Here is a 16637-nt window from a genome sequence, read left to right on the forward strand (position 1 = left end):
CCCCCCCCCCCCCCCCCCCCAGGTTTATAAAAAGATTAGTAAAAAGATTAGATGTGTAATGGCCTAAGCCCACCGCTAGCAATTATTATCCTCTTTGGACTTTTCCTTTCGGACTTCCCCTCAATGTTTTTAAAACGTGTTTGCTAGGGAGAAGTTTCTACATCCTTATAAAAAATGCTTTGTTTTCCTCTCAACTGTTGTGAGATCTCACAATTGGAATCCTACAGTCCTTGTAGCATGACGATCTCGAGTCTTGACCGATGGATACATAATTTTGCAGGTCAGTCTGCTTACTGAAAATGGAAACACTAAGGATGACCTGAGGCTTCCCACCGATGATAATCTGCTTACGCAGGTACACATGATGATACAGTTAAGTCATTACTAAGTAGCTTTCTGCAATGTCATAAATTGTTTCATTCATTTTCATGTCAATAGCTTAAAGATGGGTTCGCTGAAGGAAAAGATCTTGTTCTAACGGTTATGTCTGCAATGGGAGAGGAGCAGATCTGTGCTCTCAAGGACATCGGTCCTAAAGGCTAAACACAAAGCTTTGGCTACATCTGATGGCTTAAAATCCCCCAAACCAAAGTTCTATCAAGTATGTTACATGTAATAAAACCATATTATCAGCACTACTTAATGTCTACTGATCCTTGGACAATGCCGAAAGGATTGGATACATATTTACTTTTAAAACTGCCTGTTGACAACGTATCATTTGAACCCTTTTTGAGTTTGCCAAAGATCTTGGAATCCGCTTGTTCAGGTTGTCAGCCTGTAATGAAATAGGAAGATAAGCTCACGTTTGTGCTGTTCATCTGGTCTCTTTTCCCTTTATTCTTTCATTAAAGGTTATTATTAAGGGCATTTTAGGCAATGAGTGGCTGTTGTTTCCACGATCCAACCGAGGAAAACAAGTTCGACCTTCACAATTATACGATATTGTCTATATAAACTCTCATGGTTTTACTTTGGTTTTCTTGAAATGTCTCCTACCAATGAATACGAATGGTTTGCTTATAAATCTAAAATTAGCCAATGTGATACTTCCTCTTGACTCATTATTGTTCAAGAAGACTCAAACGTATACTCTCTTGTTTTTAGGTGTATGTATGAATTAGGTGAATCAATTGAACTGGATTCAAGTTCATTTACTTTTAAAAAGGTTAAAAATGTTGATTTTTCTACTTATTTTTTTGAAGGGCACTCAAATAATATATTTTAAAATTCTAATTGAAAATGAATAGTTTTAAAGTTGGCTGAATTTTGAGGGAAATTTCCCTCCAAATTGGCCACTTATTTATTAAATTAAAGATTAAAACTAATTATGGGTTTTAAAAATAATACAGGGGACATTGATAATTAAAAATATTCTTTCCGATTTTAATGCACAAAATCTTTGTCTAGCTAAATTAAATAATAAATACCAATTATAAAGTAAACAATACAATTTTAATTTACCCCAATTTTTAAATAGAAGAATAAAGGAAGAACAGAATCTGGGGAATAACAAAAATCAGTTGCGAAAAACAATTAAATATTTAGAGAGTGGAATTAGTCAGTGTATTGAGTCCAAAGAGAAGTCCCATGAGGCCGCCTCCGCCGTGAAAGAATCCAACGGTGATCCGACCATCGAGCGAGATCGGGCGGCTGTGCAGTGACGGACAAAGTGACGGAGTCCGTTACCCAAACCACCTGAGTCAACTACAGTCAAAGACACCCATGCCAATTTCGGGCTTTAAAGTAAGCGTCTCTCTCTCTCTCTGTCTCAAGATGTTTCTCTCACCTAATCTATTCTTCTATATCACTCAGACGCAGACACCGATACTCGAGTTTGGAATCGCCTTCGCTTCGGACATTATAAAACAAAGCTGTATTAATCGGTGACTTTACTCTCCCTCTCTCTCTTTTAGCTAGAAGTGGCCATGGCGGAGCCAGAAGGGTTTGATTCTAATCAACTCGGAAGCTCGAAGGCTTCTGCAGGGCAACAGGATGACGAGGAAGAAGAAATGGAAGATTCAGAGAATGAATCAGAGGTGGAGTTGGAGGAACATAAACTGAGTGAGTTGAGGACAGGTTCGTCGGTTACTGAAGCTGCAGTGAAGGGGTCTTGCTCTCAAACCCTAGCGCCGCCTTCTGCGAATCAGTCCTCGGAGAACGGTCGGTCTGATGGTAGGTTTGTTGTTACTGGAATTGATTCTGCCACGGTGGATGGATTATTTAGTTCTTAAGTAATTGCTGTTTGTGGTTTTTTTTTTTTTTTTTTTTTTTTTCCGTGGGTGATATTTTGCTGTTGATCCTACAGGCTTGCCTGACAATTCTGCTGCCGAGTCACTCGAAGGAGTTGAATTGAAGGTAAGAAGCTCGATCACTGCCGTTTTTTTTTTTAGTTCGTGTCTTTGTTTTTTCGTTGACAATTGTTTGCTTGTATTGGTTTTATTTGTTTAATATTGTTTGCTTAAGTCCATTGGTGAGAATTCAACTAGTAAATTAAAGTAGTTCTAAAGTAATTATGAGATCTTTTTTTTGCTGATCATTCGGGTTCTTTTCGTATACCCCACTGTTGAAGTTGAATCGATCCTTCTAAAGTTAAGCTCCAGCCTCCAGCCAGTCATCAAGACCAATCGCAATCTACAAATTATTCTTGAGTACTGCTGAATTTTTCTTTCTGTGTGCTGCTTAATTATCCGTGCTTGAACAGGATTGAATCTTTGTTCTCTTGTGCTCACATTTGTGTGAAATCATGCGTTGAAGTCAACCTCTAGTGAAAGGGAAAACATCATGTCGGCTTTTCATTTCTTGAGCTACTTCTTCTTTCCAATCTTATTGGACAAATAAAAATTTCAAGTATTTTCAATTCTTCTTTGTATTAGTCTCGGTTATGCTGTTGGTGTTTGTTCTTGGTTCAATGGCATGATTCTGCAGAAATATGAGCTACATCTTTGTAGTTATTGCTGATGTTATTTCTAGGCATAATGACAATCATGCGCGAGCATGCTGCTAATGAAATGTCGTGGATTAAAACAGAATGTGATTATTGGTTATTTCGAATAAAAAGAAACATATTGTATCTATTAGCATAGTTTCAATCCTTTTCTTTTGATTATTTGAGAGAAGAATCATTGTTGTGGATCATGGATGAATGAGCGGCCTAGTTCAGAGTCAATGTCATATAAGCGTGGCATGTCAATACTTTTTACCTCTACGTTAATATCTAATGCAAAATGATGTGCATTTTCACTGGACTCCACAAGGATGCAAGAGTTTTGCCTTTTTTTTTTTTTTTTAAATGCAAAATGATGTACTGAAAGTGTATGAACCTGAACATTGAAAAGGTGGAAGAAAATTAAAAGTAGAACAAAAAATAACATTTTGATGGCAGGGAAAATTTATTGAAGATATTTCTCTTGCTGAATTGTATATAATTTATCTGATTCTGATTGAAATTGATCGAGATGGAGTTTCAAAACTCAATCTTCACGTGTTTCCCCTTATATCCGGTCTATGAGCAATCTATTGTCATTGTCAGAGGCATCCAAGGTATAAGCCGAGATTGCTAAAATTCTCTTCAAGGAGGGAAGAAGTGCCTCTCTAGGTTTGGTCTCTGCAAGAATTCAAAAAGTGGCCTGTTCTTTTAAAGGCTAAGCTCTTTGATGAAGTAGTAGCAATATCTGGAGTGTCCTTTGTGCTTGTGCTCTGCAGGATATTTAATCAAGAGGAGAATACTTTCCTTAAAAAAAATTAGTTGTGTTTTCAAATTAATACATTGATCGTGGATGCATTACATGTTAGTCCTGCCGTCTATGTTGCATCATATTCATAAGCATAATATTTTGTGATCTGGCTAACCTGTATTTGTGAAATTTAGGAAATGGTAGGGAAATAGATCTTTCGTGCTTACAAATGTTAATACTGGTCATTTGCGATCAAACATGAAGCATAGACCAATCTTTTGTCATATTCTTGATGTCTTCCCGCTATATTAATTTAACTATGGTTCACATTCTGTCCTTAAAGCACTTTGACTTTCTGGATTTTTTAGTCCATATTTTCCCATTATTAATACAGCAATGTTCATGTTGCTAAGCTTATTGACTGGTATTTGTCTCCCATAAAGATGTAGTTTAAGATGTTCTTTTGAATGGAAGTTTGATGATTAATCATTGACGTTATTTTCTCTATGAGAGATGGATTCATGGTATCTGGAAATGTGAGGAACAGTCTGATGTAACTTAAATTTCTTCAAAGATACATTTCTTGAATAAATAAATTTGAATAGTTGACCCAGCTCCTTGTTGTTTGAAGAAGCCCTAAGTCAGGAAGTGTGTTTTGAGAGAATTTCTGAGCAATAGAGTTTGTGATGCAACCACTTGAGAGTTAGTAACTTGGGTTTCTAGTTTCTGATATTCATGAGTTACAGAATCGAGTGCATCACAATAACTTACGAGCTAGGTTCCTTATTGATGTTTTGATGTTTTAGCATATTGCTGCCCTCACTGTCCTTTTTTTTTTTTTTTTTTTTCCTTCCTCCTCTCATAAGCATCAAGCTCCATCTGCCAGCAATGTTGAAGCAATCCAGACAGATCAGGTACAAGAACAAAGCCAACTTCAGATAATAGTATATAACGGACCTGATTCAGAACAATCACCAACTTCAGTTACCCAGTCTATCTCATCCTCTGCAAGTCCAAGTTTATCCGAATATAAACTGGCACCTAAGAAGGTCCATAAAGAATGTAAGCCAGAACCAAGCCAGAAGAATTCTTCCGACCGTAAAACTGTGTTCTCTGTTCCCAATGTTAGGACACCTGCTTCTGATGGTTACAATTGGAGGAAATATGGTCAGAAGCAAGTGAAGATTCCAAAGGGTTCACGTAGCTATTACAAGTGTACATATTCTGGATGCTGTGCTAAGAAGATTGAATGTTGTGATCACTCAGGCCTTGTAACAGAGGTTGTTTACAAGAGCCAACATAGCCATGATCCTCCTAGGAAGATTAGCAACCCCAAGGAAAGTATGCTTGTGCCTTATGTTGAACCTGTGGTTAAGAAAATCATGACAGAACATTCTGTAAGAATAATTAACGATTCAGATCCTCCTATATCTTCAAAAGAACCGTTACGGGAAACAGCTTCAGTCGTTGAAAGAAAACGACAGTACTCGAATGACTCTGACGGAAATGATGAATCTAAAATCAAGAATGAGAATGACAACGAATACGAAACAAAACAAAAGTAAGTCTGCATCTCGAATTGCTGAACTTTTTTTGTTTCTGTTTTTGTATGTAATGTTTAGCATGTATGAGCAAGATCTAGTGCTAATCTTTTGTTTCCTTACTGGTAATCAGAGTTAAGAAGAGCAGTGGGGGATATTCAGGCACTCCCTTAAAACCTGGAAAGAAGCCCAAGTTTGTGGTACATGCAGCGGGTGATGTGGGGATCTCAGGTGACGGATACAGATGGCGTAAGTATGGTCAGAAAATGGTGAAAGGAAATCCTCATCCTAGGTGCATGCCTTTTCATAATTTATGCTTTACGGCCATTATAACTTGCTTTATTTGATGGAAAACAAGATTGTTCTTTGATTTAAACTATATAAACTTTGGTTATTCCCGACTGTCCTGGACTATTCTGCTGGTGCCAAAATAATTATGCACGCCGCTTTATAGTTCCTCGGGACATTACCCATATCTTCAAGTCTGATTTTGATTGTTGATGTTTCTTTTTAAAACTTTACAGGAACTACTACCGATGTACCTCTGCTGGGTGTCCAGTCCGTAAGCATATCGAATCAGCTGTTGAAAATCCAAGCGTAGTGATTATAACATACAAGGGAGTTCATGATCACGACATGCCAGTACCGAAGAAACGACACGGTCCTCCTAGTGCACCTCTTGTAGCTGCTGCAGCTCCTGCCTCCATGGGCAATATGCAACCAAAGAAAACAGACGCAGTTCAGAGCCAAATTTCTTCAACACAATGGTCTGTGGATGCTGAAGGAGAGTTGACTGGTGAGGCCTTGGATCTTGGAGGTGAGAAAGCAATGGAATCTGCCCGAACACTTTTGAGCATTGGATTTGAAATCAAGCCTTGCTGAACGTACGCCTTTCAAGGAATAACTGTGAGACTCTTTATGAACATGTATCTGTCTCTATGTGAAATATTTGATTATTTTTCGAGCTATTTCCTTTTGTTTTTCCTTTTTTCATCCCTCTCTTTCTCTTAGTCATTTATGTAACAGTTGTGTAAATTTGGTTGTTATACACCTCCCTGATGTGGTTAAGAGATGATTTGTACCGTTTTTGCTAACATCTCTCTTATAGGGTCAGCCTCAAATCCTTGGATTTTGAAGAGACTAGTAGCCACCTATTCTCATGTTCTCCCCCCTCCAATTTATCAATGAGAGACTGTAATGTTTCGGATTTATGAGAAGATTAAGGGTCGAAATCAATTGTGAATGGTACCATATTAAGTATCTCGAATGATAATCATTTGTTCGTGGGTCGTTTTCAAAAACTATTGAATAAATAGTTTTCGAAATTTGGTTAAGAATTTAAATATTTTTTTAAGATAGGTAACGATATAATATAATCACTTTATTGTTGGTAGATCGATCTCAAAACAAGAAGAAAAAAGAAGAAAGAAAATAGTCACCTTGGCCTTTCAAGATTAGTCACGTGATCCAGGCATCGAGTTGTGGGCACTCACGTGCGTCGTCAAACCCCAGTGCCCTGCCCTCCCTTCGGACATGACCAAATTAGATTAGGATTTCTTTCCCTCTCCCTCTCTAATCTCATCTACTTTTGATTCTTTACCCGTACCGGAAGGATCGAATGTACCGATAAGTTCTAGCTTCTGCTGATCCTTTTTGGTTTTTAAAATCAGTAATCAACAAAAAGTCGGGATTTTCGAATTCTGGAAGAAAAAAATGAGTGTTACTTTGACTGTAATGACATTCAATCTCCATGATGATCAACCACCAGAGAGCTCAAATTCGTGGGAGAAGAGGAGGGACTTGTGTATCAGTGTCATCACTAGCTACTCTCCAGCGATTCTCTGCACTCAGCAAGGTAGCTGCCTTTTCCTTTACTCCTCTGCTACTTTACTTTATGGGATTTCATATTTGATCCTGTGAATGCTTTGTGGATCTTGATCATTGGTGTGATTTTGTTGCAATAATTGATCTGGGTCTTGTTTGAATCGAGTTTTCTTGGTGGGTTTTTGGTGCTTTATGATTTCATTCGAGTTTTGGGTTGTTTTGTTAGGAAGCTTCAATGGAGTAGTGTGGCCATTTTGGTGGAACTTTTTTTTTGTGGACGAACTTCAATGATCTAGGAAGAAATTAATGAACTGCTACCATTTGCTTCTCTGATTCCTTCATTTCTCTATTGGGTTCAGGTGTGAAATCTCAGTTGGACTTTCTTCAGCAGGGCTTGCCTGGTATGTTAGCTTGTTATTGTTCAGTTCATATTGGGTTAGAAGTTCTTTTTGTATGTTCTCTACGAATGTGGAGCTGAAACTTTTAACATCTTTGAGGGGAAGATCATAAAGCAAGTTCTTATAACTTAGAAGTATTAATTTTCTTTCAGGCTATGGCCAATTCGGAGTTTCAAGAAAAGGATCCAGAGACATATCAGATGAACACTGCACAATCTTCTACGACAAGGAGAAGGTATTGAATTTTGGTTCAAGTCTGATAATCTAGTGTGGTTTTTTATGCTTCACTGTTTGTTTCTATGATTAAAAAGGTTGAGCTGTTAGAAGGTGGCACATTTTGGTTATCAGAATCACCTTCTGTCCCGGGAAGCATGTCGTGGGGTTCGATCATTCCGCATATTGCAACGTGGGCGATATCCTTGAGATTTCATTATATTTTAACGTATCCATTAGACTTTGTGTTATTTGTTAACTTGACAGACTGCCCACACATTCGAACTGAAAGGAATCGAGCCTCCTGGGTTCTCATTTCAGATAGTCAATACGAGCATGGATGAGCTCAACCCTCGTGCTCGTAGACGAAGCGCTTTACTTACATGGCAGCACATTGCATCCTTACCTCCTAGCTTGCCAGTTATATACTGTGGAGGTTTCAACACAGAAAAGGAATCAACTACTGGTCGTTTTCTTCTTGGGAGATCCAGGTAACTGAAACAACTTTTTGTGTCTTAATCAGCCTTATTAGCTCGCATAGTTCATTTATCTTAACAGATCTTGTCTTCCATGGTGGCAGAGAAAAAGGTGCAGTTGGGGACATGAGAGATACATGGGCGATTGCTCGGGCGAGGAAGAATGTTTCTCTTATTCGAACATATCATGGCTTCAAAGGTATGCAATTTAGCTAAGACAAACTTGCTATGGAACTTGTTCGACCTTTGCTCGACTCCTTGAGAATCTTTTTTCAGGTGACAAACAGGGAGCTTTTGAATTTTTCAAGTTGATTCTAAGAGCACTCTGCCTTTGCTGGGATCGCCAGACCCAAGATCTACATGTAGATTGGATTCTTTTCAGAGGTAGATCTTTGATCCCTGTCGTGTGCGAAGTGGTAAACGATAATATCGACGGATTTTACCCGTCGTCTCACTACCCTTTGTTTTCCGAATTCATGCTTCCTCGTACCGTCAGAATGCTCGAAACAACAACTACTCACGAGTGACACTAAATCACCATTCGTTATAACTCAGAATTCTCCATTGTTCTCTGTTTAAGCTCCAAATGATGTGTTTGTTGATGTAGACGTTCATGTTTATAGCAGCAAGTTTTCTCTACTGTTTTACACTGTATGATAACCGTCAAATGACCACTTGAATTACTTCCAAAATGGTCATTGGTATTAGTTTGCTTCTGAGAGACAAGAAGTTGTTTCAAGAAATCACATTCTTGATTTTCTCTCTGCTGAATCTGATGGAAAGACAGTTGGGACTCTTTGTCAACCAGTATCTATTCATAAGAACAATTAGCTTAGCACAAGTTTCACAGTAATAAGGTTACTGGACATGGGGAATTTCATTTCTTTTTTCGCATGGAGAGACAGATTCATTTTAGAATTGTGAGATTGATGACGCTACGTAACGGATCAAAGCGAACAATATATGTTAATAGATTAGATGATTAAATATTTATTAGTGGACTTGAAAGTTACAAAAAGATTAAATGAACTAAAAAGAAGCTTTTTAAAATAAGCTGGTGATGTTGGAAATAATTTGTTGATGTTGGAAATAATTTAGAAAATTTGAGTGAATGTGCGCCTAACAGAAAATGAATCAGAACCCATTTGTTGGTGTTGCGATCTAGGCCGCACATCGTGGCCACAAAATAATATCCAACGGTTCTCAGTGGCCAATGGGAGCACCGTCTTCTATAACTCACTCGGCATCGGCGAGGAACGGTAATTCTTCTTCTTCTAATTCTTCTCGCCGTAACGAAGAGAGGAGCGAAATCTAGCGATTGACACTCTCTGAAAGAGGGGAAGGATTTTTGAAGCAGGTTTTGGATCTGGGTTCGGTTTAGATCCCTTGTTCAAGCCATGGCGAGAGGGCCTCTTGTGTTGCTTCTTTGGATCTCCGCATGTCTGTTCCTTTCTTTTCGTGCTTCCTGTTTCTATCTCCCTGGTGTCGCTCCCCAGGACTTTCATAAGGTTTGTTGAGTTTGCATCTGATTTCGATTGATTTTGTTTCTTTTCTTGTTCTTCGTGTTCGCTATCGATTTTCGTTCTTGGGTTTTCAGATCTTGCGTTTGTGTGTGATTATTGGGCGTTGATGCTTTTCTTGATGTCAGGGTGGTTGATAAATTGGGAATTTCACTACCTTTTGGTTTCTTACTTTGCGTATTTGATTTCTCCCATGGTAATGCGTGTCGGTTGTTGAATTTTTTTGTGTCTGAAGATTTCGGATTTGGGAATTTAATGGGGTTGGTATTAACCGAATCTGCTTGATCTTTCGAACTGGAAATGATGTTTCAGGGACTAACAAACGAGTTCGAAATTATCAAATTATAGAGAGCATTAAATGTGTGTTTCCATTTCAGTATTGCGCTGAATCTCCGTTCCTTGTACGGATATGTGAATTCCTAGCATTTCCATGGTTTTCTGTTGAAATGCAGCTTAAGTGTTTTTTTTCTTGCCTTATTGGTGCAGGGAGATCCTCTGAGGGTAAAAGTAAACAAATTGACTTCCATTAAAACTCAGCTTCCGTACTCTTATTATTCCCTCCCTTATTGTACTCCAAAGCAAATATTTGACAGCGCTGAGAATCTTGGTGAGGTTCTTCGTGGTGATCGAATAGAAAACTCGCCCTTCGAGGTATACTGTAGGTTTTAGACAAGAATGCTTTCAGCAACCTCCTCCGTCCTCTTTTTTCATTTTTTTGTTATTTGATTCGCTCAATGATTATTTGTTTTTCATAGTTTAAAATGAGGGAACCAGAGATGTGTACTATTCTGTGTCGCAAAGTTCTTGATGCTAAAATGGCTAAGGACTTCAAGGAAAAGATTGATGATGAGTATCGGGTGAACATGTAAGGCATCCTTTTCAAGGACTAGACATCTTGATTTTGATGTTAATTTATGGATTGTTTTGGTAACTGCTCTCATCTTAAATGCAGGATTCTGGACAACCTTCCTCTTGTTTTTCCCATACAAAGGAATGATCAAGAATCTTCATTTGTATACCAACATGGTTTTCATGTTGGTCTCAGAGGACAGTATGCTGGGGTATATGTTGATATGTTTAGAATGTGAATAATTTGATGCGTGGAATCTAGATACATAAATTAATTTATATGTTTTATTTCTGCAGAACAAAGAGGAAAAGCATTTTATCTATAACCACTTGACCTTTACGGTCAAGATTCATAAGGATCCTGAAACTGAGTTATCAAGGATAGTGGGATTTGAGGTCAAACCATTCAGGTTCCTGTACTGCTTTGCTTGCCTTAGTAGCATTTTTCTAGTCCTCCACTCTTAAGATTGAAATTGCTCAGTTATATAATTTGGTTGAAATATTTTATGATTTAGTGTGAAGCATGCGTATGAAGGTTCTTGGACTGAGACTACCCGTTTGACAACCTGTGACCCACATGCAAAACGCCTTGTTACCAACTCTGAGACTCCTCAAGAAGTTGAGGAGAAGAATGAAATCATCTTTACTTATGATGTGGAGTATCTGGTCAGTTGCAATATACCTTCCATACAGAGAAATTTTTGTCATCTTTATTGTCATACCTCTAATACATGCTACTTCTGTGTTTTAGGAAAGTGATGTGAAATGGGCATCAAGGTGGGATACCTATCTTCTGATGGCTGATGATCAGATTCACTGGTTTTCAATAGTTAATTCTTTGATGATTGTCCTTTTCCTCTCGGGTATGGTGGCCATGATTATGTTGAGAACACTCTACCGTGATATTTCTAAATATAACCAATTGGAGACCCAAGAAGAAGCACAAGAAGAAACGGGTTGGAAACTGGTTCATGGTGATGTTTTCAGGCCTCCTTTAAAATCTGATTTACTTTGCGTGTACGTCGGTACGGGTGTTCAGTTTTTTGGAATGAGTCTTGTCACCATAATATTTGCTGCTCTTGGTTTCCTCTCCCCTTCAAACAGAGGGGGTTTAATGACTGCCATGCTCCTACTCTGGGTCTTTATGGGCCTTTTTGCTGGCTACACATCTGCTCGTCTATATAGGATGTTTAAGGGAACAGAGTGGAAGAAAATTTCACTGAAAACGGCTATCATGTTTCCAGCCACAATTTTCTCCATTTTCTTTGTTTTGAATGCTTTAATCTGGGGGGAGAAATCCTCTGGGGCAGTGCCGTTTGGAACCATGTTTGCTCTGGTATTTTTATGGTTCTGTATCTCAGTTCCTCTCGTTTTTGTGGGTGGTTATGTTGGGTTTAAGAAGCCAGCAATTGAAGACCCTGTGAAAACCAACAAGATCCCAAGACAGATCCCGGAACAAGCTTGGTACATGAACCCGACGTTCTCCATTCTCATTGGAGGGATACTTCCTTTTGGGGCAGTCTTTATTGAGCTGTTTTTCATCCTCACCTCCATATGGTTGCACCAATTTTACTACATATTTGGTTTCCTCTTCATTGTCTTCCTCATTCTGATAGTCACCTGCGCTGAGATAACGGTTGTGCTCTGCTACTTCCAACTGTGTAGTGAGGATTACCATTGGTGGTGGAGGTCATACCTGACTTCAGGGTCGTCTGCACTCTACCTCTTCCTCTATGCTGCTTTTTATTTCTTCACAAAGCTCGAGATAACAAAGCCAGTGTCTGGGATGTTGTACTTTGGGTATATGCTAATTGGTTCATATTCCTTCTTTGTGCTGACTGGCACAATTGGATTCTACGCATGTTTCTGGTTCACACGACTCATCTACTCGTCAGTGAAAATTGATTGATTTCTTGGGAGAAATGTTAAATACTTACACAAGTTTTTGTTGCTGTAGTAGCAAAGGAGGAAAAGGGTCACTCTGGGATAGGAAAGGCGACATCATCTCCAGAAATTGTTTTGATTTAGAAGCGGCTTTTCTTCTTTTTCTTTCAATCTTTCTTAGTACAGGGTGTTTTGAAGATTCCAGTTATTACTTCTCTTTTGTTCATGGGTTCTTTGTTATGTTCTTTTACTGCTTGCTCAATAGGAGACTTGGAGAGAATTGTAAGCAACAGTTCCGATATACTCCCTTGTTATGATAGTAATGGAGAAGAAAAAAAAAATCATGTGGTTCACTCTGTGTTCTCTTTGTTATGATATGCTCCCTTGTTATGATAGTGTAATGGGAAGTCATGTTCAAGTTGGAGACTGGAAGGCTAAAATATTACTTTGTAGACTGTAAAATTCGAACATACTCTTCTTCATGAACACTTCATTCCCTTCATTCCCTCTGCTCTGCGGTATTCACTTGCTGTGATCCTGCCATTGCGGATTCTGGTTGTCTATGTTTGGTGAAGAAATTGGTTTGCGAGATTTGGGATTAGGACAGGAAGGGGCGATGGAGATGGTGAGAGAAAAAGGGGAGTTGGCGATGGACACGTAATGGAGAAAGCGGGGAAATTGTGGAATTGGATTGAATCAGTGGTTGCAGATGATGGCAGTTGAAGTTCTGTTGTCAACTACCTCCAAATCAGCCTCAGATTCCTTCTACAAATATGACAGTTAATGCCAATGGCACTTACAAATGAAATGACATTAAAATAAAGCGAATGTCACATTTAAGATATGCATATATTTTATGGGATGACGGTATTTATATTGTTATAGGTGGTGTCAAGTCATCTACCACGACCTTTGTTGGTGCATGAAAGCTCCACACTCTGTGTCTAGTGCACATTGCCACTATGTACGTCTAGTCCTACCCATATACTCCCACTCGATGCATTTTTACGAGTCTTTCAACGAACTTGCCTCATCCGCTCCAATACATGAAGTGTTTGGTGAGCAAGCCAAACTGTATTTTGTTCATCACTCGAGGCAATGACATGAACTAGACAACCCTTTACTCTTTTTTCATCCTCTACATTGACAACAATTGGATAGGGTTAGAATAGTACCGGGACAAATCGACATTTTAGGGTTAGAAGAGTCAAGGTCACTTGGCTTTAGGTCGAATAAGACAAGTCTTAATTATATGATCAAAAGGTTGAGTGTGGTCAACTACTTAAAGTTTACTGGAACATGTTACATTCTCAATAGGGGCCTAAAAAGGAAATAAAAAGAAAATCAACTTTTAAGTTATTTAATAACAAATAAAAACAGCCAATTCAGTAATTTTATTTTACTGTATTTTTTTTATAAAAAAAATCATGTGCACATTTATGGAACTCTGACTTTGGAAAAGGTAGCGGCAAAAATAAACAAAATAAATAAGTAAATAGTGGGAGCTTTGAGAGTGGAAAAAGAAATAAAAGTTCTTCTATTAAAATAAAATAAAATAAAATATGTAAATGATGCATTATTTGACTTATTTAGAATGGGCATAATTAAATTTCAACGCTGCACTTTTTATATCTTTTTTAATAAAAACAATTTTATTTTTTGAAAAAATAAACTCGTTTTTTAATTGGAAAAAAAAGATGAAATAATGGAATTAAATGGTGATGGTATTATTAATATTTTTGTAAATAAAAAAGAGGGTAATTATAATTTAAAAGAATATATTTTGGTGGCAAAATGCACGCTTGCATGCACGTGGGATCTGTATAAAATAATCGAGAGCAAGGCTCGAACCATTATGATTTTCTTTGACTTTTCGCCTCCTCTTTTTCCTCCAACCACATCTATCTAGAACCTTTAAATTCTTAATTACCTTTTATTTTTTTTTATATATATATATAGTTTCTTTTTCCTTTTCATATCATTTATTAAATAATTTCGTAGATAAATACAAAATTAAACATTTTAAGAAAATATTATAGATTCCTTTAAAAATGAAATTATTAGATTTTTTTAAAAGTTTAGGAAATATTGAGTTATTAAGATTAGGTTTATTTAATATTCATAGTTTAGACTTAAATTTTAAATTTTTAATATGTACCTACCCCCATTAATTCTATTAATGCTTTTGTCACCAAATATTTAAATCTGCATGAAATTATTAGTGTTCCACATAATTAATAAACTATTATATTTATTGGGTTACATGAGCATTCAACCTGGAAAGCCTTAATAGAAACAAAATTAAAAGTTTAGTCAATTATCAATTATTAGAAAAATATAAATTAAGTCACAATAAGTCAAATATCTATTTTTTTGGAATTTTTTAAACTAATTTTTAATTGAAGAAAACGATCTCAATTTAATGCGTGATGTAATGAGATTCAAATATATACATAGGATGGTCAAGGATTTCTAAATATTAAAAATAAAAAAGAGATTCCATCTAATTGGTCACTTTATTATATATCTATATACCCATTAAATTAATTAGCCTTTCCTCTTTGAAGTCTTTTTTTGCTTTTTTACTTCATTTAAAATACGACCTATTAGCTCGATAGGGTTGAATATTACCCTATAGGACGACCCGATGCAAATTAAAAAACGAAACCATAAATTTCTTATTTCTTTTCCACACCTTTTGTGTTTGGGTAGTTGACATTGTTTGATTATATGTTAGTTGGGATGTTCATGTGACTCAATGATTCGAATGGCTCGAACCCTCCATCATCTCAAACCATAAGAGTTAAAGTTGGATTGTGTTGAATTTTTGAAAACCTAAATATTGGATCAGGTCAACCCAACCAACTAAAAAAATAAAGCTGACAATTCAACTCGGACTTACTTTTAAAATGATTATGAAAATTAAGAATATTTGATATATATATATATATAAGAACTGTGAGTGTTGTCACGTGTAAATATTTAATATTTAAGTTTTATGAGATTTTAGTTACATATAACTAAAAAAAACATGAACCCAACTTTAAAAATCAAAAGCGGGTTGGCTGAATCCGTGTACGCCCCTAATTCTAGGAAGATGATTAAATAAAAGAAGATGGTCCTGGTCCATTTTATTTGGTTGGAATATTAAAAAGTATGATATTGAGAGGTGAAAAGGGATTGAAAAGTATAGGAAAGCATATGATATGATGAGGTAATGAAATGAGAAAAAATTGATTAGGGTTTGATAATAGTGAAATTATGTGTGTGTTTGGGGTAAGGAATTAGGTATAGGAAATGGTTGATAATATGGGCATTACTATTGGTTGTGTGAAGAGAATAGAGGTGAAGCACCAAGCCAATGCCACTATCAATTGTCCTTATAAAAAGGCCCTCTCCAATCCCACAGGACCACTCCCATTTATTTCAATCTCTTCTCTTCTCTTCTCTTCTCTTCTCTTCTCATCATTTTTCTCTCTAAATCAATGGCCTCCCTCTACTTCTCAATTGTCGTTGTTGTCGTCGTCGCCATTGCCACTGCCATGGCCGTGCCTGAACACGAGCACGACCGGATCACCTCCCTTCCTGGCCAACCGCCCGTCGCATTCTCTCAATACTCGGGGTATGTCACCGTCAACCAACAACACGGCCGATCTCTGTTCTATTGGTTGACAGAAGCAACGTCTCTCCCTGAGAAAAAACCTCTCATTCTTTGGCTCAATGGAGGTATGTTACTAATTCAAACAAACCCTTTTGGTTTCCATCCATGTTCTTCAAAACTTCAACACCCACCCACCCTCTTATCTACAACCTTTGTCGTTGAATTTCTTCACGGGTAACCCATTTGAGCAATGAACTAAAATGCAGGCTATAGGATCTACATACATTATAGATATCAATTATTATAATATGATATTATATATTATAAAAGTCAGAGAAGGTTTTCAAAAGTTCTAAAAAAAGAGAGAGTGGTCTCTCTGCATCTCTCTCTCTCTCTCTCTCTCTGCATCTCTCTCTCTCTCTCTCTCTCTCTCTCTGTCTACCTTATCTGAATCTGCAAGAAACCAAACCAACCCAGTTCTGAATTATGATGTGTCTTTAAGTTAAGGGCATTTAGGAGCTCATATCTACCATATGCGCATTTTAGCAGTGAAGGCCTTGATATTGCTAAAGTACGCCATATTCTGAAAAAAAAAAAAAAAAAAAAAAAAAAAAAAAAAAAAAAAAAAAAAAAAAAAAAAAAAAAAAAAAAAAA

The 16637-nt window shown here is 37.1% G+C and overlaps 5 protein-coding genes across 5 annotated transcripts in view; all 5 read left to right on the top strand.

Annotated features, from left to right (window-relative positions):
• LOC111468243 (eukaryotic translation initiation factor 5A-2-like) overlaps window positions 1-820 on the top strand; it is a 3154-nt gene extending 2334 nt beyond the window's left edge. The window contains exons 4-5 of the mRNA XM_023113400.1: window positions 281-355; window positions 439-820. Of these exons, the coding sequence (XP_022969168.1) occupies window positions 281-355; window positions 439-543 (180 nt within the window). The 3' untranslated portion in view covers window positions 544-820. The remainder of the gene's footprint in view (window positions 1-280; window positions 356-438) is intronic.
• A 780-nt stretch (window positions 821-1600) lies between these two features.
• On the top strand, window positions 1601-6314 carry LOC111497950 (probable WRKY transcription factor 32). The gene is made up of 6 exons (XM_023148971.1): window positions 1601-1746; window positions 1816-2175; window positions 2309-2358; window positions 4544-5238; window positions 5352-5510; window positions 5743-6314. Exons 2-6 carry the CDS (start codon window positions 1929-1931, stop codon window positions 6098-6100), a joined length of 1509 nt encoding a protein of 502 aa, XP_023004739.1. The 5' UTR covers window positions 1601-1746; window positions 1816-1928; the 3' UTR covers window positions 6101-6314.
• A 452-nt stretch (window positions 6315-6766) lies between these two features.
• LOC111465107 lies at window positions 6767-8933 on the top strand. Its single transcript, XM_023109408.1, has 7 exons — window positions 6767-7073; window positions 7402-7443; window positions 7593-7675; window positions 7752-7853; window positions 7930-8144; window positions 8234-8328; window positions 8406-8933. Exons 1-7 carry the CDS (start codon window positions 6932-6934, stop codon window positions 8654-8656), a joined length of 930 nt encoding a protein of 309 aa, XP_022965176.1. The 5' UTR covers window positions 6767-6931; the 3' UTR covers window positions 8657-8933.
• A 327-nt stretch (window positions 8934-9260) lies between these two features.
• LOC111465091 (transmembrane 9 superfamily member 10-like) lies at window positions 9261-12759 on the top strand. Its single transcript, XM_023109384.1, has 7 exons — window positions 9261-9637; window positions 10136-10300; window positions 10405-10514; window positions 10602-10710; window positions 10796-10908; window positions 11014-11164; window positions 11250-12759. Exons 1-7 carry the CDS (start codon window positions 9527-9529, stop codon window positions 12405-12407), a joined length of 1917 nt encoding a protein of 638 aa, XP_022965152.1. The 5' UTR covers window positions 9261-9526; the 3' UTR covers window positions 12408-12759.
• Window positions 12760-15788: 3029 nt separating this feature from the next.
• The window catches only part of LOC111465101 (serine carboxypeptidase 24-like), a 3629-nt gene continuing 2780 nt past the window's right edge, over window positions 15789-16637 (top strand). Inside the window, exon 1 of the mRNA XM_023109396.1 lies at window positions 15789-16108. Coding sequence (XP_022965164.1) covers window positions 15868-16108 — 241 coding nt within the window. The 5' untranslated portion in view covers window positions 15789-15867. The remainder of the gene's footprint in view (window positions 16109-16637) is intronic.

The sequence above is a fragment of the Cucurbita maxima genome, unplaced genomic scaffold, assembly GCF_002738345.1.
Source record: "Cucurbita maxima cultivar Rimu unplaced genomic scaffold, Cmax_1.0 Cma_Scf00002, whole genome shotgun sequence".
Classification (NCBI taxonomy): Eukaryota; Viridiplantae; Streptophyta; class Magnoliopsida; order Cucurbitales; family Cucurbitaceae; genus Cucurbita; species Cucurbita maxima.